Source organism: Tachysurus fulvidraco, chromosome 12 (assembly GCF_022655615.1).
Source record: "Tachysurus fulvidraco isolate hzauxx_2018 chromosome 12, HZAU_PFXX_2.0, whole genome shotgun sequence".
NCBI lineage: Eukaryota > Metazoa > Chordata > Actinopteri > Siluriformes > Bagridae > Tachysurus > Tachysurus fulvidraco.
This window is the reverse complement of record NC_062529.1, coordinates 14,363,216-14,384,359: the sequence shown is the minus strand read 5'-3', so window position 1 is coordinate 14,384,359 and position 21,144 is coordinate 14,363,216. Positions and strand designations below refer to the sequence as shown.

At 38.4% G+C, this 21,144-nt stretch overlaps 3 protein-coding genes across 11 annotated transcripts in view; 1 reads left to right on the top strand and 2 right to left on the bottom strand.

Moving 5' to 3' along the window:
• Window positions 1–352: 352 nt before the first annotated feature.
• Window positions 353–4,791, bottom strand: zbtb24 (zinc finger and BTB domain containing 24). 3 transcript variants are annotated; one of them, XM_027172228.2, is made up of 6 exons: window positions 4,445–4,791; window positions 2,794–3,673; window positions 2,537–2,704; window positions 2,269–2,436; window positions 1,837–1,918; window positions 353–1,748 (listed from the first exon to the last, which is right to left on the bottom strand). In XM_027172228.2, the coding sequence occupies exons 2-6, from the start codon at window positions 3,653–3,655 to the stop codon at window positions 854–856; spliced, it is 2,175 nt and encodes a 724-aa protein (XP_027028029.1). In that variant the 5' UTR covers window positions 3,656–3,673; window positions 4,445–4,791; the 3' UTR covers window positions 353–853. The 3 variants fall into 3 exon arrangements, with proteins under 3 accessions (XP_027028029.1, XP_027028031.1, XP_047677769.1); XM_027172230.2 differs by lacking the exon at window positions 4,445–4,791 and adding an exon at window positions 4,386–4,441; XM_047821813.1 differs by lacking the exon at window positions 4,445–4,791 and adding an exon at window positions 3,981–4,122.
• On the top strand, window positions 4,039–8,385 carry ddo (D-aspartate oxidase). Of its 3 annotated transcripts, none has more exons than XM_027172232.2 (5): window positions 4,039–4,178; window positions 6,010–6,206; window positions 6,300–6,408; window positions 6,532–6,708; window positions 6,921–8,385. In XM_027172232.2, the coding sequence occupies exons 2-5, from the start codon at window positions 6,035–6,037 to the stop codon at window positions 7,477–7,479; spliced, it is 1,017 nt and encodes a 338-aa protein (XP_027028033.2). In that variant the 5' UTR covers window positions 4,039–4,178; window positions 6,010–6,034; the 3' UTR covers window positions 7,480–8,385. The 3 variants fall into 3 exon arrangements, with proteins under 3 accessions (XP_027028033.2, XP_027028034.2, XP_027028032.2); XM_027172233.2 differs by having other exon boundaries at window positions 4,045–4,174; XM_027172231.2 differs by lacking the exon at window positions 4,039–4,178 and having other exon boundaries at window positions 5,800–6,206.
• A 1,114-nt stretch (window positions 8,386–9,499) lies between these two features.
• The window catches only part of sash1b (SAM and SH3 domain containing 1b), a 58,143-nt gene continuing 46,498 nt past the window's right edge, over window positions 9,500–21,144 (bottom strand). For 4 of the 5 annotated variants that reach the window (XM_027172227.2, XM_047821809.1, XM_047821812.1 and 1 more), the window contains 16 exons: window positions 20,876–20,916; window positions 20,547–20,630; window positions 20,342–20,454; window positions 20,009–20,113; window positions 18,217–18,349; window positions 17,303–17,685; window positions 16,819–16,890; window positions 16,481–16,624; window positions 15,622–15,754; window positions 15,356–15,525; window positions 14,592–14,801; window positions 14,328–14,478; window positions 14,048–14,179; window positions 12,070–12,884; window positions 11,117–11,248; window positions 9,500–11,020 (listed from right to left, as the gene is read on the bottom strand). In XM_027172227.2, the coding sequence (XP_027028028.2) occupies window positions 10,979–11,020; window positions 11,117–11,248; window positions 12,070–12,884; window positions 14,048–14,179; window positions 14,328–14,478; window positions 14,592–14,801; window positions 15,356–15,525; window positions 15,622–15,754; window positions 16,481–16,624; window positions 16,819–16,890; window positions 17,303–17,685; window positions 18,217–18,349; window positions 20,009–20,113; window positions 20,342–20,454; window positions 20,547–20,630; window positions 20,876–20,916 (2,860 nt within the window). In that variant the 3' untranslated portion in view covers window positions 9,500–10,978. The remainder of the gene's footprint in view (window positions 11,021–11,116; window positions 11,249–12,069; window positions 12,885–14,047; window positions 14,180–14,327; window positions 14,479–14,591; window positions 14,802–15,355; window positions 15,526–15,621; window positions 15,755–16,480; window positions 16,625–16,818; window positions 16,891–17,302; window positions 17,686–18,216; window positions 18,350–20,008; window positions 20,114–20,341; window positions 20,455–20,546; window positions 20,631–20,875; window positions 20,917–21,144) is intronic. The other variant, XM_047821810.1, reaches the window with a different exon arrangement.

Below are 21,144 nucleotides of genomic sequence, written 5' to 3'. Positions count from 1 at the left end.
ACATAGGGGCATTGTCATGCAGGTTTGTCCCATTTATTTCAATGACGGTAAATTTTAATGCTATAGTGTACAAAAACACCCTATTCAATTATATGCTCTTATATTTTTGGGGCAACAGTTTAGGGAAGGACCACTGGTGTCCATATAGCGAATATCATCACAGCGTTATCATGAGTCATCCTACATTTAAGCACACACATCCACTCACATAGCACAAAAAATCATTTTAATGATTAAATTAAAAAAAAATCTAAATAACATTTTAATTAATAAATATATGCAGATAAGTTTGTAAAAGAAAAGTGCCACTGTTCATTCCAATATTGTGACTGAGGACAAACTGAGAGACTTGTTTGAGAAAACAAAAACACAAAATTTATTATACAAATACATCAAAATACACTTGGAAAAAGAAAATACATGCAAAACTCTAAAACATCTAGAGACCTCAATGTTAATAAGATAGATGAAAGGTATAATTGCAACTCTGAGCTGAACATGTCTGGGTTTACTCTTTTGGTTTAAATTTACAGAGCTTGCAGCCCCTGTGTTTAGTTGTATACCAGTTTCAGTAAAATTTCTATATATGATCCAAAAATTTGTATAACAGTTCAGTTTAGTGGGCAGATGCGCATCCCATCACAGGTGTGTAATGTATTACTGATCAGTATAGACACATAATTTATTAAAGTGGCAAGTCTATTGTTATCAGTGGTGCTGAATTAGGCTTGATTCTTGGCCATCTTGTATAAACTATTAACCCATCAGTAAAACTATAATAATAGAATAATTTGTCCTGTTCCGATGAGTGTGATCCCGAGCAGTCCTGATTATTTTTTATTCTGTCTTGTTCCTAGTTCTGTGGGGTGAGACTTGTGGTATAAAGGTACGAGACTGTACCTGCCTGGATTTGAAAGGTCTGTCCCTGGATTTGAGTGTTGGGGATCTGTTCACTGGTCTGGCTGATAGAGATTGGCAGGCTGGCTTGGCTGCTGATATGGATAGCACCTGTGTGACTCTGGCTGTGCTGCTCTCTAGGAGGTTCCTGTGTAGCAGAAAGCTGAGGTATGGCTTGCTGGATCACCTGCAGCGGATGAAGGGGCCGTGAATTAATTTGCAGCTGTTGTGGAGCTCCATGCTGAACCTGAAAGTGCTCCATTGCCTCTTTAGTCAGTGTGATGACGTGCATCTGCTCAGCTTGCTCGCTGCTCACCTGGCCTTCAACCACACTAATGGTCTGGATTTGTGCACTGGGATCTAGTTCATCCTGAGTGACCAAGGCCAGGTTCTGAATATGTTCAGAGGGATGAGAGAGAACGGTGAGGCTAGAATGGGTCTGGGCTGCTGCTGTCATTTCCTCAGGTCCACTCTCACCAGTGATGATGCTAATGCTGCCCGCCTTCTGGCCTGCCACAAGGTTAATATTGTCCACTTCACTGGTAACCACTAACTGGATCTCCTGCTCGGTGTGACCTGGGACCTGGTACTGCTGCAGGTCCAGGACATTGTGAATCTTCTCATTTACTGCCATTGTTTCCACTGTGGTTAGTTGTGTGCCCTCCACATCTGGCCGCTCTTTATTGTGAGTTTTAATATGCGCTTTAAGATTGTCCAGACGAGTAAAAGAAAGACTACACACAGAGCACATGTAAGGCTTTTTCCCTGTGTGAGAGGCAACATGGCGTCTTCTGGCGCTAGGATCAGAGAAGGACTTGCTGCAGATGTTGCACACATATGGCTTTTCTCCTCTAAATGAGACAAGCAAAGAATAATTAATACGTCAAATTCATGGCAAGGTTAATGCTGTAACTAAAAGTAATGTCCAAAAAAGTATACCTGTGTATTCTGATGTGTGTCTGCAAGGTGCTCTTGGTAGTAAAACACTTTCCACAAATCTCACATGTAAAAGGTTTCTCACCTAAAACAAGTAAATAGTAGCTGATGAACTGTGATTTATTGTCCAGACTCTGAGGTAGGCTTTTGTGCTTTATGTCCCATTTTTAATAAAATATAGGAGATGAAACAGTAACCCTCAAAGCAAATTGTGCATTCTAATAGAAAAGTAAGCTAGCATTGACAGGAATGATTTCAAAACACTAGGATTGATGTTGTTATTAAGGCGAGAGAAAAGGTATCCAGCTATTATACAGAAACGAGCTATGCCACTAGCTTTTTGCCTAGGAGCTTAAACTACAATTTAAGTGTACAGTTCACTGTAAACAGTACTGATATTAGCCATTTAGACTACTAAAGCAGGTGTTCCATTACCTGTATGTGTTCTCAGATGCTTTTTAAGTTGTGCTGCATCCTTAAATTTGTGGTGACAATATGCACACTCAGGTAAAGCTTTTCCACTATGAAGCCGGTAATGACTATTTAACTGCCTCTTTTGGCTGTAGGTTTTTCCACACTGGTCACAGCTAAAAGATTTCTTTTCTGAAAAACAAAATACAGATACACCAAAAATATAAAAACAGGACCTGGAATGTAATGGCTATGGTTATGGGGTATGATTTTTCTTAGAACCTTTCCTTACCTGCATGCAGGTTCATATGTTCCTGCAGGGAGTGCTTTGTGGAGAGAGCTTTAGAGCAAATATTGCACACAAATGGCTTCTCACCAGTATGCATGCGATGATGAACTAACAGGGTGTGTTTCTGTGTAAAGCAGTTTCCACAAACATGGCACCGAAAGGGTTTTTCTCCTGCAAAAATCCATAAAAAAGGATATTGTAAACGTTCATTTTATATACGCGTGTATTGAAACCAATAAACAAAATATTTTCAGATTCACCTGTATGAGTTCGCTGGTGTATTTTTAAAAACAGATGGTTTTTGAAAACCTTGCCGCAGTCATCACAGCATGGTTCTGTTGCTGGGTATTTTCTCTTTCTACCTCTCTTTCCCAGCACTTTTCCTTCACCAATTTCATCTCCTAGCTTGTAGCTTTTCAGTTTCACCGGCTGTCTTATTCGGCGCTTGCCATGCCGAGGTCTATCCTCACTTGGCTCATAATCAGCATCATCTGAGTCATTGAGAATGGGATTAGAGTTGCATGTAGGCTCAGATAACTCTGCTGTAGATTTTGCAGGTTCACGAAGTCTGTTCTTTTTTACACTTGATTCCTGAGGTAGTAGTACTAAGCCTGGTACTAAGGGGTTAGTGTTTTTCCTTGGCCGTCCCCTTTTGCGTTTGGAAGCGGTTTCGTTTTTGCTTGTGTCACCATCTCCTACTTCTGAGCACACATTTGGTGCTGAGGCTGTACTTCTATGCTGAAAGTCTGAATGAGCTTTGACTAGCTCGCTTATTTCTAGCAAACGGGCCACGTCAAGCAGCTGCTCAGTGCTGCTCTCCTCCACCGATACATTGGCACAGTAGATGAACTCAAGCACAGACGCAAAGGTCTTTGCAGCCATGCCATCCAGCCTATACACCGTCTGACAGGCCTGCTCTTCAGCAGTAAACATTAAGGAGAAATATTCACTGCTCGCAGCCAGCAGAGCCTTATGTGCCTTAAAATGTACATCCTCTACAATGAGCGTAATATCACAAAGTATTTGCCTTTTCCTCAGCGTGTCAAATTTATTAAGGATTATGTCCTTATGTGATTTGGAATGAAGGGTCAGCAAGCTGGGAGTGTGAAGTTGTTCAGACATTCTGCTTTGTGCGTCGACCTATAAAACGGACAAAAAGGCATCATCACCCAAAAAAAACATTTTTGTGTATATAAAATATTGTCATTGTATGGTTGTCATGGACTTTTAGATCAATAGATCAGTCAGTGACACAATGCTTTATAGCACCTGACCCATCATAAGATGAGAATTTTCTGTATCAAACATTATATTGACATGATGTGTATAAAAAAAAGTAAACAAATCAAAGTCTGAAATGTTCAACACAAACTGGTATAGATCGAATATACTGCATTAACAGATAAAAACAAACGACTGAAGGTTTTTCAGTAAAACTTGATGTTACCCCCCTCCTCTTCCTGGTCGCCTGTGAGCTTCACCAATAGGCTCACAAACTACAAATATCGCATCGAATAATCACATGAGCTAAAGGGACATGTTTGTCGAGCCAATGATATGCCTGTATCGTGAGTAATTTCGCGTTTATTTCACACGTCTGCCAGACAAAGTGGACTAGTTCTATCTCAAGTGCGTTATACAGTAGGTGAGAATTACAGCCGTCTATTTCACACATCAGTGTCTCTCTTCTTTCTTCTATTTAGCACTGAATGCTAACGGTCTGACTGTAAAAAGACCGCCATGTTAACTGATAAACAGTTTACTAGGTTTTCTTCATGCATTTTCGGAACACGCTGCTACAAACAACAGCGTATGTGGAATATGAACGTCTTGTGAATTAATTTTTACACACCTTAAGAACCTGTCAAGGACATAGACGTAAACATAGATACAAAGCTTCCAGGACCTTACCTTCAACAAAAACAGCCGTATTATCGCGAGATTTCAGATTTTAGCTCTAAAACCCGAGATTGATGCCCTCTTGTGGCTGTTCCTTTAACTAGAACACTGCTATTTTGTACAGAACCAATAAAATGAACCATAATTCTAGCTGTTTTTATTTTTACCCCACTCTGAAAGCACCCTGATTTTCTGTCTCAGAGTCTCTCTTTAATATTAATCATAGCTTTGATCATACAATCTCTATATTAAAAAACAACAACGATTTGTTTCATGATTTTTTCCCCAATGATACACATGCATTTGCTATGGCTGTAGTTTAAAAAAGTATTTTTTCTTTCCAGCTCCTTTCTCTCACTTTTAACATAGTAGTTTGTAGTTGTGAGTAAATTATCATTCAGTAAATTAATTTGCATGTACAATCGGCTCTCGTAGTTAAGCTGTATTAACGTGTTCTGATGCCAATTAAAAAATTCATCCCCTGGATGAAACCTTATCATACAAGAGACAAGCCGGGAGTCTGCTGTCCACATTTTAGACACCCTGGAAGAAGTCTCAGACAAACACATTATAAAAACCCCTTAACATTTGGATGAAACCTGTGTCACATTGTTATTACTTATATATAAGGTGTTACATATTTTTTCTCAGCAAATATGCAATAAGCAATGACCTCATCAGAATCAGAATCAGATTTATTGGCCAAGTGTGTTGACACACACAAGGAATTTGGTTCAGGCAGTTTGTGACTCTCAAAAATACAGACATACACAATACTATACAAACTATACAAGACAATGCAGATGATGGGATACAATATAGACAGAATGAGTATCAAATATGAATATAGAATGAATAAAATATATAAAATATGAATATAGAATATGACTGATCAGTTATGTACATAAAGTGTGGGCTTGCAAATAACAATATTATACAATATTATGCTTTTGTACAATATACTGCAGCAGTAGTGTGTAATATACAGATGATGTGATGACTGACAGTCCTGATAATGCAGTACTTATGATAAGAATCAGTGAATATAATTAATTATGTAAAAAAATACACAGTAATGGTGAGGAGTGCATGCAGTGTGGAGGTGTGTCTCTTTAATACTAATCATAGCTTTGATCATATCCATTATTATGGCTTTTGTTTTTGTTTTTTAGTTTGCTGCATAACACACAGCTACTGTATGTACCTGGAATGTAAGCTATATTATGCAATATTTTTATGGCTGATGTTCTGGAGGTGCACAGAAAAAACTGGTATTGGTATTTGAGATCACACTGTTGCTTTTACATAACATAACACAAAGGAAGAGTACAAAAATAATCTTTACCATTTTAGCTGAAGTTGCAGATTATGCAGTTAAGTTTAAACTGCATAATCTGCAACTTCAGCTAAAATGGTAAAGATTATTTTTTATCACTGCTTACAAGGACAAGAAGAGTGAACTTTGCTCACTTATAAACATGTTACTGTCCTCATTTATAGTGTATCAGAGGTTAAATGAGTCCACCAGGTTTGGCAGATTTTATACATATATATAACTTGATTCTTTGGGCATTCAGTCTATTGTTTCAGGAATACTCCAGCATGATGAAGGTGAAAGTTGCCGTAATTGGAGCTGGCATAGTTGGGATGTCTACAGCTGTGTGTATAGCTGAGGCTTTGCCCTTCTGCACGGTCACTGTTCTGGCTGAGAAATTCTCTCCAGACACCACCAGTGATATAGCTGCTGGACTCCTTTTGCCCAAGGAGATACCAGGTAGGAAGGACTCTGCTAAAATTCAGAAAAGCATCTTTAGTGCTAGGCAACAGTTCAAAATAATGTTGATCTCGCACACTGTGTTTGCACCAGGTATCCCTCTGGAACGTCAGCTGCGTTGGTTTAAAGGCACGTTTGATCATCTGCTGGCAATTTCTGAATCAACACAGGCCTCAGAAGCAGGAGTATTACTGAGCTCAGGGTATTGTATTAACCTTTCATATGGATTCAATACAGTGTAAGATAATGAGGCAGTGCTCATTAAAGTACCACTTTTGTGTACTACGGATTATGGTTTTTAATGATTATCAATCTAATTTTTTAGATACCAGCTATTCAAAGAGGTCCCTAGTATCACGAAACCATACTGGGCTGATATTGTGTTTGGATTTCGGACTATGACAGATCATGAGATGAAGAGATTCCCTAATTATAAACTTGGTCAAGCCCTAATGACTTTAAAGTGTGAAGGCCTCAGATATCTGCCATGGCTGGAGAAAAGGTAAAAAAAAAATTATTCATTTGTTATTCATTTAAAAGGAATCAAGCAATGGTCATAGTACAGAGCAGTAAAGCATCTTTAACATGATCTTCTGGGACCTTGTTGAGTTTTTTAGTAGTTCTGGAAGTACTTTTTATCTTTTGGATTCTTGTTTATCTTGTTGTGTAATTGTCTAGCAATTGTTTTGTTAAAAGTATTTTTTTTTATTAAAGATTGACGAAAGCTGGAGGTCAGATAAAACGAGAAAAAGTTACTGACCTTCAGAAGCTTGCTGAAAGCTATGATGTCATCGTCAACTGCTCCGGCCTCGGCTCTCGTTATTTGGTGGGGGATGAGCAGGTCCATCCTATACGTGGTCAGATCATCAAGGTTCACGCACCATGGGTGAAGAATTTCATTCGTGTGTTAGGTGAAAATACCTACATCTACCCTGGCATTGATTATGTCACTCTGGGGGGTACGCAGCAGGTAAATGACTGGCGCATGGAGGTGGATAAGGATAACAGTAAAGACATCATGAAAAGCTGCAGTGAGCTTATACCATCCCTAAGAACAGCTCAGGTGCTGGGAGAACAGGTGGGGCTGAGGCCTGGAAGGAGCAACCTGCGTCTGGAGAGAGAATGGCTGCAGGTTCAGGCTCGTCATGTGCCACTGGTGCACAATTATGGCCATGGCTCCTGGGGCATCTCATTGAGCTGGGGCACTGCACTGGAGGCACTGGATTTCGTGAGGAAAAGTCTACATGAGAAACCCCCTCATGCCAGACTATGAATGCACAGAAGCCATATAGTCATGCTGATTACATAAACTCCCCAGAGTTTTTCAAAGTGGGGCAAATCATAGTACGGTACATTCATATACTTGAGGGCAGGTCACCAAAAATATTATTCAAAAACTATACATACTACATATTTAGTGAAAAAGACTTTTGAGGACTAACTGCAGCAAGATGCGAGCAATAGCTAGTCAAAGAAAGTAATATTAATAAATTCATGCTTCTCTTCAGAACAAATGACACTAACCACTTTAGTTAAGGATTCTTTCAAAATTTTACAAAAAGTTTTCCATACTTAATGGTTGGAAACATCAACATGTATTAGCTCTAGTAATGTTCTGCACCCTATTTTCTCTGATAAAAATAGTAAACAGAATTGCTTCCAGCTGTTTTGGGTTTCTATGGCTTCTCTTTCACTTAACATTTTTCATAATGTTTTGTTTTATGATATTAAATTCTTTAAATACTGCAACAGCCAATTGACAGATAAAGCATATTTACTGTGGGTCTAGTGAGTATTCTTATTTCCAGATCTGTGAAAAAATCTAATCTGTGTGTGATGTTTGATTTAACACAGACTGGCTTGCAATTCACTAGATTTCAGTCCTATAGAAAACTTTACGGATTAGTTGGAACAGCATGTACAGGACACTACTGAGCTCTTTATCTGACAGAACTGATGCTGTTGTTAAGGTGACTAGAGGAAAAGGCACCTAAATATAAGTGAGTAAGTTTAATTGCAATAAATAGGAAGACAGTCGAAGAGAGATCAAATTTCAATTCATTATGAACTAAAAACTTGCACTAACATTAATTTGTCATGTTTAGAACACACGATGACTAACATCCTGTTCAAGTCTTGTTAAAATAATTTTAATAAACACATTTTTTGATCCACAGAATTTTCCTCATCTGATTTTGTCATCGCTACATGTTTTATCATGGTTACCCTAAAAAACATCAATTTCTCTGGTATCTTTTATTCATGTAAACTGGATAAATGTTGTCAAAAAGAAATTCGCTTAATTTCAGAGAAACAAGGGAATGAAGCAGCATTTAGAGAAGTAGGACGAGTTTTGAAGCATGATCGAAATACAAGAAAGAATCGAGAGGTCAAGAATTAGGAACTTGCATAGAAAAGAGAATTTCCCTGTTTCCTTTTTTGCGATGAGCTACAGAGGACAAACTGCAAGACTAATGCTAACTGTAGTTAAGCAGAAAATTTTCTTTGAAACTTGGAGGAGCAAAAGACCAAGGCAAATGGAAGGCAAACAAGACATGCATAAGATGGAACTGAGTGCAAATAGAAGGAGGATTTATCCAAGAAAGATCATTCTCAAGTCGATGATGTGCCTTAAGGTGAACTTTTAGACACAAAGAACAAGTATTGCAGTTGAACGGAATAAAGAATAAAGACAAAGAAAGGCACACTTCTACATATTCCTATACTCCAGATAGGACAGGAAAAGAGCCACTGGGAAGAAAAGGGATGTGGTGGGTGCATTTATGGTGTACAAACATCAAGACTGAATACTAAACTTTGTGGCTCTTACATTGCATTGAATCTATTTTGTTTGTGTATATTCCAACAGAAAGTGTCAGTAAAGAATGTACAGTGCATGCAGGAGAAGTAGTCAAACATGCCATGCTTATTCATGAGGGACTTTCACAGGCCTTCCACAAACAATATAAAGAATCCTTAAGAGGAACCATACTCAAAAGGAAACCCCGCTTCATCTGAGTGACACTGAAAAGTGTGATCATAAAGAATTTCCCTTCTATGACTGTATATAGTCAAATGCAGTTGTGTAACCAGGAGCTTTTGAGCAACTTGTAAGTATGAGAATCAGCATAGTTTCTGAACTCATTAACATTTAAACTCAAAATCCTTCCGGTTGAAGCCATCAAATCTTCAATGATGAAGCACAAATCCGACCACAGCAGCAGCAACTATCAGACACTGAAAAACAACCCAAAATAAAAAGCTGTTTATCGTTAATAAATAATAACACTTCATGTTTGTTGCTTTTTTTATTATGTTGTTCCTAAGAAGATATTTAAGTTCATTTGTATAATCTACACACAAGACCACTTCAAAGGATTAAAGCTATTTCAGAGGAGTAAAGTGGGTCATGGCACAATGCAGACAGCATCCTTGTATTTGCTCTGTAACAATGAAAGAATAATAAATATTTAGTTTCATGAACAATTTTTGAGAAAATATATAGAAATTAGACAACAGACAACGTGGTGTGACAAACGTATGAAAAAAGACCTTTTTTTGGACAAAAAAGTAACAGGAATATTTGAATACATATATTTGAAAACTGTTTCCTAAATTTCAGTAGCAAAGAAGGTTGTGACCCTCCTTTTCAATTAAATACACAGGAAATGGTTGGATTCTTTGTTCAAGAGTCTTACACAGTCTAAATTCAAAGAATTAAAAAATAAACAAAAAAATCATAATTGAGACATAATTTCGGCCAAGATTTCATGTATCTTTAATCACAATCTTCATTTTTCAAGGTGAGACTAAACACATTTTAAAACAAATGCAAATTCACGAGTCATCATAGAGAGCTCCTATCGTATATTTACACTTAAAAGGCAGCAGTCGTACTTCACAATCAATCACATTCAACACATAGTTTACAAGTAGCCTGATTTTAGAGATTTAAAATATTATCATGATGCTGATCTGGTGCTGGCTAAATACAAGTTCTGAATTAATTGTATTCTATATAACCATGAAAAAAATGACAAATTCAGAACATATGTATGTATGTATTTGATTTCACAAAACTATTTTCCTTAACCTATTAAAATGTAAAAAGCTGAGCAACATCACAATATCATAGATCTGTGGTATCACAAAATCTTTTCATATAATTTTAAAACTACAAACTGTGATTAGACGCAGCTAAGAGTGTTAAAAATTTGTACCGAATATTAAAAAATTGTTAAATGTTCAGGTTTTTGATTTCTTTGTTCTTTTCAGCATTAAATATGTTATTTGCAGACATTAAATAATACTGTAGCATCACCCACCTTAATATTTCACAGGTCTTTAATGAATTGCAATGCTTCTATTTTGCTGGCAGCTTGTATGCAAACCAAAATTTTTTAAGTTTTCATAGAAATGTTTTCAGGTGATGTGATTATATATATATATATATATACACACACACACACACACACACACACACACACACACACCATATTGCCTGTCTCTAACTAAAACTGCATTAACTTGACAAACAAAAAGTAATTTTAACAAGAAGCTAAATTATAAATTGGTTTCAGGAACAGTGTACAGATTTCCTTCATGATCGTCAGTAACATTTGTCCTTCATTCAGCCCTTTTACATTTTCATCCTTCATTGCTGTGACTGATTCTGTGGTCTGGTGAGCTGCTGTATGATCAGACAGTCGATCAATCAGTCATCTGTGAAACAGCTGACAACATAAAGGCCTGGATTCCAGCGTCTCAAAGGATTATAGCTTTATACAAATCTCTGATAATCCTCTCAATGGGATCTAAGGAATAAAAGAAATTTGAAATGAATAATATTTGAGTCACTTAACTGATGTTGAAATTGTGAAAAGTCACTTTCTAATCTCAAATACACTCACTGCCATCCGCTGCTGTTTGCGAAGCAGCTGGACTCTGGTCTGGTCCATTACTGTGGCAATATCACCCAAAGGCTTGTCCAAATCTTCAGAGTATCTTTGAATGAGGGAGAATGGGACTTTGTAGCGGCCATGCTGGAAAAAAAGACATGCATTTATTCAGACAAATGGCATACAAACTTCTACACATTGTTGACAATTAAGTCATTATCAAATACACAAACCAGAGCTTCACTTAATGTTCACATCAAATATCAGAATGGGGAAAAAGTGTGCTCTCTGTGACTTTAAACGTAGCATGGTTGTTGGTGGCAGAATGGGTTGTTTCAACCACCAGAGATCACATCTCCACTGTTCTGATGTTTGATGTGAACATTTGTATGAATCTCTGGACTTGTATATGCATGACTTTATGTATTCTCGCAAATGCTTGATTCTGCTTGGCCAGAAAATTCCATGTAATTTTCTGTAACAGCACAGCTCAGATATTAGCACTGTAAGGTTTACATTAATGCACTCATTCTAATACGTTATAATACTCATATCTATAGTACCAAATCAGTCACAAGGATTTGTAGAAGTTTCAGAATGTTTGTAAAAGAGATAAAGCTGTTTTAGGGTTTCTTGGTAGCAGGTGAATTTTTGTCTTATTAAATTCAAGAGAGGCTTGTAAAGGAATGACTGCGTATATAAACAGCTGCTACAATACAAGTGAGAACAGGGCTAACTGCTACCATTAATGTTGGATGGGAGGAACTGATTAAATTTGACTGGCTGTCATAAAAACTGGTCTCATGTTCTACTACCACAAAGTCAACATAATAGACTAATTCCCAAAATTTAATTCCCATTACTAAATGTTGATTAAAAAGTTAATAGGTATTATAATAATAAGTATAGATGATGGTGAAGGTAACACCACAAAATATGATCAACTGCTGAATGTTATGAAATACCTTGTCAGAATAGGGTTCCTCTGTGAGGTCTATACCATCCATGCTCAGCTTCTCTTCTACAAGTAACTCCAGATTAGGTGTTCGGACATGTTGCACTTTCTTTCCAAGCCTGTGGAGAAGAGGTTTGCTGGATTTGGGTACACCAGAGGAAATGTCTGATTTGTGTAATGCTGGGTTACTCTGAAACACATGTTTGTTGTCAGGGTTTGTTGTCTCTTTGTCATTTACAATTGGCAGTGGAAGAGGTTTAGGAGGAACTGGTGGTTTTATGCGATGTAGGTGTAAGGGAGGATCTGGCAGAGATGTTTCAGCACTATCTATAGGTACCTCCTCACTCTCCACATCTGTGGAGGAGTCAACAGAAGGGAAAGTCAGCTCATCACATGTGCCTAACTCTTCAGATTCATCGTCCTGGTTAGCGCAAGCCTGAGATGGTATAGCTTCATTCTGTTCAGCAGGACTATAAATATTAGGTTTTACTGACTGAATGGGCATCAAGACCTCTGGGATGTAGGGCTCCTTCCTGTAAAGGATCTGATGGTCCAATGAAAGAGAACGTTTCCACAAGCCTTGGGGTACAGGGACACAAAGCAGCTCATCATAGCTCTGACTGAGGGACTTTATGCTGAGCAAGGAGTGGCTTGTCCCCAAGTGTACAGCTCTGATGGAGGTTATCTGGAAAGGAGGCAGGAGAGACTGTGGATCCTGCCTGCTGCTGGTCTGGCTGAGAGGAGTGGGATACTCAGGAGATGGGAGATGACTGGATTCAAAGCCTGATGAGGACCTGCTTAAATGAGATGTCTTTTTGGCTTTCCCTAAAAAAGAGCCATGCAACACATGACTTACAAACCAGCATGAACAATGTTTCAATCAGTGTGCAAAGATTACTAGCTAATAATACAAAGAGTTCTTCATGCAAACACAGACACTTGACGTGAGAGACAGCATGGCTTCACAGATACAGCAGATGGCACAGAAATGAAACGCAAATGGAAACTGGCAGAAATAAAAGCAGACAATCCACACAAGTATGATACAGCTGTTTATTCTGTAACCTCTATTAGAACTGGTCAAAGACACACTAAGAAGGCATATGTATATAGAGATTTTTCCCAGTGCAGTGATGCATTTATCTAAACCAAGACTATTGTGTATATAAAATCAAGTCTTGATTAGACCACATTTTCCTGGTCTAAGTAATTTCTGTAAATATATCAATGTTATGCTTTTCTCCTTTTTTTAAATCTATGCATGTAATAGAGGTCTTAAGCACATATGATACTGTGCAAATTATATTATTATATGTTTAATAGAAAAATAAACACAGACAAACAACAATCTCAAAAGAACAAGCATAGAAAACATGCTCCAAAGGAGCAACTAATGTTTACAAAAGCATGTCAGTGTCACCTTTGTTTTAAAGAACTATATGTAAGCAAAACACTAAAATTATATACAGTATATTCGTAATTCCAAGATCTAACAATGAATACTGACAGCTAAGCAATTAACTACAACTTTGGCTAGAATTGTGTTGAAGCAAAAGTATGACAAACACAAAACCATTGTTGTTCATGGTCATAACAGAACAGAAGGAACAACAAGAAAGATGCAAAGCCACCACCTTTCTTGTACATGATGAACAAGTTGAGACGGAATGTACCGGTCCTTTGAGTTTTTGATGGAAATATATGAATATGATGGACATGCCTGTGGCTAAACACTATGCAGAAGAGAAGGACTAGCAGAGGACTGATAAAAAGATAGAAGTCGGTCTTTGGAGAAGAGGAAAACAAAGTGAGCAAGAGAAAGTGCAGAGATGGTGGCGAGATGAATGGCCAAAATATGCTCATCACAAACACGGTTCAGACATGTCAGTTTGTATTGCTTGACTCTGGAGCATGCAGACACTGTCAGCCCACAGAGAAAATATGTAGTGCGGCTGGATAGAGTCACAGGCGAGGAAGGCTGTTATTACCATTCTCCAGATTCTCGTTGCTCTCATAGCAACCAGAGTCACGTGGAGAATCACTTGAGGTAGCCGATATTACTTGATGAACCTTCTCCTCTGGGTCTAGTGAGGAGCCACCGTTCTCTGGGTCACTGTTAACTAGAATCACAGACAAAACAAAGGAAAATGAACATTTTGAAAAGTTTTCCTCTACTGCTTACATCTCTCTTAATATATATGTTTATTGTGGTGTGTGTGTGTGTGTTTGTGTGTGCGTGCGCGCATCTCTAGCTACTGGTCCACTCACTGTCATACTCCTGCAGCAACTCCACAGCAGTCAGCAACACTGCTCTGTGCTGCGGGTCTCTGATGTTCAACTCGTCCAGGTCCTCCTCCTCCAGCAACTTAAATGTTTCCAGATCCTCATATCCATTAAAAAGGAATGTGGGCATGTGCTCCTATAGAGGCAAACAGTACAAAAAAAAAAAAGATAATAGAGTTGCCATTAATATAGACTGACATATATTTTTTTTATACTGGAACACTTTTTGGTGTTTGTAAAAGTCATTACTTTGAGGTTGATGCGCTCTAGAAGCTCTTCCACAGAGCTGGGTTTGGGAGGCCGACCCTTCCTTCTCTTCCTGACGCAACTCTTGGGCTTTTCGTCTTCGTCATTCAGCACGTCTACATAGATGAACTTAAAGGTGCCCACCTTGTTATTCAGAAGTCCCATCCATGTACCCATTGGAGGCTTACTGATTATGTCTATAACATCTCCTCTCTGAAACAAAACATGATCATACAGTGTATAACATAACATATCACATTTATACCATTATAAATGATAACAAAATCATACTGTGTTAACTACAAACATATCACATTTATAACAAATTTTTATTTTTAATTCTACTATGTTTATGGAAAAGTGAAACAAAATATCACTCTATTCAGATTTAGATATACAATACTGACAAAAAACTAAGATACTTAAGAGCCTAGACATCCAAAACATTTAATAACAACAGTTCAGGCACAACATTTCAGCTTAGCAGATATTTTAAGGTCTGAATTCAGGCCTTTTTCCATATTCAGACTTTTCTAATTTATTCATGGTAAATCACATGGACAGATCATAGTTAAGGTCATGCAATCTATAATAAGTTTAAAAAGTCATGCCTCAGCTGAAATGCATTAGTGCTGTATTTTCTTTTCACTCGTTTATTCGAAAAACTGCCTTGAAGAGCATTCAGCTATTGTGATTCTTAAAAATTTTTTTTACAGGAAAGATATATAAATTATATTGTTTAGTGATACTAATTTGAAATCTCTCACCTTGAGTTTGAGTGAATCTGTGTCATAGGGACTGGGGATAAAGTCGGTGTGTACAAGGGCTCGGCCACAAAACGGCCCTCTGTAAGGCAACTCCTCGTCATCACCATCCTCTGACTTCACACTCTCTCTGTTACTTGCTGAGGAGTCTGTGGTGCTTACTGTCTGACCACCTTCAAATGCAAGACCATTTAAATACACATCAAATGGAGTTGTGAAATGTGATTTAATTAGAGAGGATTTCTGATCACTGCTGCACACACACTTACTCATTGAGCTCTGTCCACTTAGTGAGCTTCTCAGACTCTCAACAGAACCACCAGACTTGAGCTTGGATTTTTCTAGAGAGTCTGTGTCTGTGTGGGGGGACTGGAGTAGCTCAGGTTCTCTGCTCGGACTCAACTGTGTGGAGAGAGAGAGAGAGAGAGAGAGAGAGAGAGAGAGAGAGAGAGAGAGAGAGAGAGAGAGAGATACCTGATATAGTTTATACCGTATTTTAGCAGAATAACCAGTAGGGGGCAGTGAACATGTACAAATACAATAGAGTACTGCATGACAAAGCACATACTGCAAGTTTAATTTTTACAGAAAACAAAACCAATGAATATATTCATTTACAATTTCAGTGTTGATTTTCCAATCCTACTCAAAATGCGAGTGAATGCGATACTGCATATCCACATTAGAATGTCAGAATCATGTTTTACATGTAAGGGATTAGTCTTGTCATAGTATTACAAAGCAAAGGGCTATAGGTTAAAGATGGAAATAATTAAATCATTCATTTATCTTTAGTAACTTCTTCATTCTGGTACGGGTCATGGGATGTCTGGAACCTATCCAGAAGCAAACCAAACCACCTATATGTGCACCTATACCTGTATGTGTTTATGGAAGTGAGAGGAAATCAGTGAATGTGAAGAAAACCCAGTTATGACCACAAGGTGGCACTGCTGCCCAATGCTCATCATACAGTGTGATTAGAGTTGTGTAGAGTGTTACAGTTTTATGCTTAATGTCCACACATATCTGACAAAACAGCATATCTTAAGAGAACAATGAGAGCACCCACTGTTCATGGTTCAGAATGACAATAGAAATAACAACCAACATGCATTGCTGCAATACCTGCTCAAACAGGGCAGCACTACTTTTCTTGGATATGCGTTTCCTCATGGTCTCCTTGACTGACTTCACCTTCTTCCCGAGAGATATGCGGGACGGTGTGGGTGATCTCCCTGCATCTCTCCTGCTGCTGGTCCCATTATCACTCTACAGTTTAAAAACAAAATATATGGGCAAACTGAACTTAGAGCTCAGCATCAACTGCATGAGATGTGAGTGGATAATGTGTACATTGTGAGTAAGTGAAAGCTGACATTTATCATGCTGCATGTATCAGCAAGCGCAATGCCTCTAATGCAATACTGTATGATTGGGAATTCAATATTTTGTTTCATACTCACAGGGTTGTTAAAGCTGTTTCTCATGTATACAGACTGGTTCATAAGGTCAAACCCTCCGAAGCTACATGCCCTCTGTGGAGAAAATTGTTATTGAACAAGACTGAATACACACTATATCTGTAAGATTTTTCTTGCATTTTTTCAATATGCAGAGAAAACAATATAAAATGTATTAAAATGCTTAAAATGAAAAAAAAAAACAAAAAACAAATAACACTTGCTAAACCTTAACTACATAAAAATAGGACAGATTAAAGCATCTAGGCAGAATTTGAGAGCCTGCTGTGACTTTGTAACACAGGAATAAGTGGAAGCAGTCATACAGTATAACACTCTCCGTGTCCATTCCACGCATTCAGTAGGGGTTTACAGGATCTATTTATGGAAATACTTCTCATTCTTGCCATTCTGACTAAGGCCATCAATAAGGAATATTTAAACATGGTTTTTGAGTTAACCAGAGAATCAAAAGTTCTTTACGCACCCCATGTAATTTAGAGGAACTCAGGGCGCGTCTCATTTCTCCATCAGTCACAGAGCGGGTGATCCTGGGCTCCTCCTCGCAGCAGCCCTCAGCTTCAGAAAAGGATGAGCGGCTGCCTGCATCCATCACCGAGGTGTCCAATCTGGGTCCTGGGGGAGGATAGCTTAGCCCCTGGCTACTGTTAAAGGGCTTAAACTGCTTATGGCTGCTGTAGGTGTCCAGGCTGCTTGTGGACGGAGATGTGGTCAGACTGTCTGAGTCTCCATCCACACACAGAACAGAGGCAATTCCATCACCCTGAGACATAACCAGACGCTTCTGTATGCCTGAGTAGAGAGAGGCCTTTTCCTCACATGTGGGAGAGAAGTCAGAGCTCAAAGAATCTGAAAGAGATGTAACTAAATTACACACACATAGATGCTGCATACACAGAAAGCAGTAAATGTGTTGCACATTTTCATTTATTAAAATCAGTACATATTAGATTTCTTTCTATCTTTGGTCCTGTCTTTCGTCCCTTCATACTTTTTGTCCATCTTTCATTTTTACTTCCTCCTTCCCTTCCATCTTCTTTCCTTTATTCCCCTCTTCATACCATTTGCTTCCTTTCATGAATCTCTTTTCTTTTTTCCTTCCCTCTTTCGTTTTCTCTTTTCTTCCCTTAATTCCTTTTTTATTCCTACCTCTCCCCGTTCCCCGAATTACTACACTCTCTCATGAATATTTAACCTTTAAAAAGTGTATTACTTTACATTCACTAATAGAGATTTATTTCATATTTTCCCCTTCTTAAGAGACCATAGATTAAAAATGTTTGAAAAAGAGAGACAAGAAAAGTTTTTTCCCCATGTACTTAGTAATTCTCTCCTTTTTTTTTTTTTTTTGAGGGTAAAGTGCAGGGTTTGATTCCTCACCTTTTGATGTGTGTTTTTTGCTCTCATCTATTCTAATGAGCTTCTTCTTCACACGCCGTGTCGAGTTGACCAGCTTGTGAAGCCTGCGTAAACCCAGCGACTCCTCCTGCTCATCATCTGACTGCTCCTGTGACTGCAGGTCAGGATGAAAAACCATTAAGCCATGGTCTTTCAACATGTTTTCACATGCACATTAGTAATAAAGCATTAAATACCTGTATTTCAGTACTATCGGTAGACTAACCGTAAATGTATGATTATGATAAAAGGTGGCATTTCAGGCTTAGTACCTAAAGAATGTCTAAGACAGACAGAATGATACATGTTTGTGGATGCATTTTAATAAGTTAAGGCAAACACCAGAATGTTAAGGAACAAACCTTGAATAATAAATAATACATGTTAGTAAAGGGGGAAAAAGGGCAGCTTTGTGATTAGAAGCAAAAAGATAAAGGATAAATCTGAGGCATCGTGCCATTCTGCCATTTTAAGAGGAAGTAATCACTCTCTCAACTTTCACTCTACAGACTGTAGAACTGTAGTTATTAACAGTTTAAATTCAAACCTGAGAGACATTACACTTCTCCTCTTTACCCACAAAAGGTTCATGTGATGAACATATTTGCAGCTGCTACTTTTTTAATTGTAAGTGCAGAGTTTATTTCTGCCTGTGTGGAAATCTTGTTTTTAATTAAACAGAACTGCATGTGGTTGATGTGCATCAGCTGTGGCTGGAGCACACATGTTCAGCATGGTTGCAGTCTGTCTATCTCTGTCTCATTAGGTTTCAGATGAAAGACCACAAGCAAACAGCTATTGAAACACACCGCTGGGAGCTTATTATTATTCATATAAGCTTCTGTGTTAATACCACCGAAAACGAAAGTCTGAATGTGACTTTTAGTCTGGTTAAATGCAGGTTGAGAAAAATAATTCAGATGCTCTGAGAGCAAGAATTCAGGACATCGTTACTTTTGCTAGCGCTACTGATACATTTTGTTAGAGAACTACTGGAGGCTCAGGAATGTTTTATTTTTGTTATGATTTTGCACTAGGCTCATGGTCACAGGTCTTGTTCAAGGTCTAGGTGGAATACAATAAAACACATTGCAGCTCATTCATAATTTAACCAAAACAACAATGATCTTTACTGCACATTTCTACCAGACTCCTTTGCCAATACATAAACTTCAATGCTTGGATTACACTTACACAATATTATGTAGGACTATCTGCCTTAGTACCCTCATGTCAAGCTAGTATTAGTTTTGCAAAACAAGAGTAAAAGAGTAAAATAAGAGAAAATAAAATGGAAAAAGAAAGACAGCCCTTGAGCTACCTCTCTGTTTGTAAAAGCTGTGCTCTGCAGAACCCAGCCCAGTGTTGCATACAGCCAAAGTGACACAATGGGGGGTTAAAGTATAGAGGGTGATGAATAGAGCTTAATAGGGGGTTGGGACATGGCACCGTGGTGGACTGATGGATTTGTAATGGGGAGAGCTATGGTGTCACATCCAGGCCATGAAGGGGGAAGTGACAACAACAAATGCCTGACGGTGTGGGCGACATTCCTGCTGGGAGGATGCCCGAGACAGGAGGATGTGGTGCAGCCAATAAACTCATTACAACAAACAAGGATGTGGCACAGCTAATCATACACAGCTGCTTTTAACTCACTGATTAATGCAACCCAGGAGCGGGAAGATTCAAAGCTGTCAGAGCTGTGGGCAAGTTTAGCTCATTCTAAAAAGTTTTATCCAAAACTGAAACGCAGGACAGCATCATTACTTACGTTAAAGTTCACCAAGAGCTCATCAGTAGTGGGACTGGAGGCATTGGTCCACTCGGTTGTGTCCGTGGTACATGACTGACGATTTTGTGCCTCATATTCTTTTAGCTACAGACAGAAGAGTATATAGAAATTAACCGTGAGCTTTAACTTTGTGTCTAGTTTGGATTAAAGTAGATTAACCATTTGTATGTTAAACATGAACACTTAGATGTGAACAGTGTTCAACATTTTTATACCAAAAACAGAACAAACTGCAATTAAATACAAGACATGGCCATACTACGATCTCACACATCACTACACAGCAGCAGAATGACAGGAGCAGTGACATACCCGAGCCAAGGCCTCCTCTACAGTTATCATCTTCTCCTTCACCATCATCATCAGCTGGATGCGTTCTTCATCACTCATTGTGATCTCACTGGCTACAAAGCCAAGGTCATCAGCTGTAGACAAGATTCAGAAGAGGTCAAAGATTTAATGGAGGAACACAGAGATCTAACGGCTATCAGGCCATATAACAAAACGTCAGCTGCACCTTTTGACGTCTGCCGTATAACGCCTTTCTGTGGCTTGCGAAAATTCTGCCAGAAGGATTTGTTTTTCTTTCGGTCCCATTTTCCTATGTTAGCAAAGGAAATGTCAAAAGAACACTCCAGACCTATAGATCACAAACTCTTGCAACACACACCTCCATTTAAACAAGCAAAAACAGCATTAACATGTATTTTAAACTTTTGAATATTTTGTCTGTGACACTGGCAAAAGGACTTTAGAAACCCCCCAAATTCTAAGGATATATTGATTATATTTTATACACACACACCCACACTCTCACACACATGCCGGCGCACACACACAACCTACCTCCAGATCCGTCTTCTGAGCCTGACCTTTGTACCAACAGCCTGGAAACAAAAAAGTCTACATAAATCACAGCTCTTCAAAAAGCAGCCAGGATACTGTATCTTCATCTCACCTGTTTTCCCACATTGTTTTCTTACAAATTTTAACAAGCTATCCAAACATATCCTACAAAACGTCAAACAGTTTTAAATTCTTCCTCATATCATCACGTTGTTTTTTCCATAATACTCAAAGGCCACTGCACCAGTGATCAGTCCCTTACAGTGGAG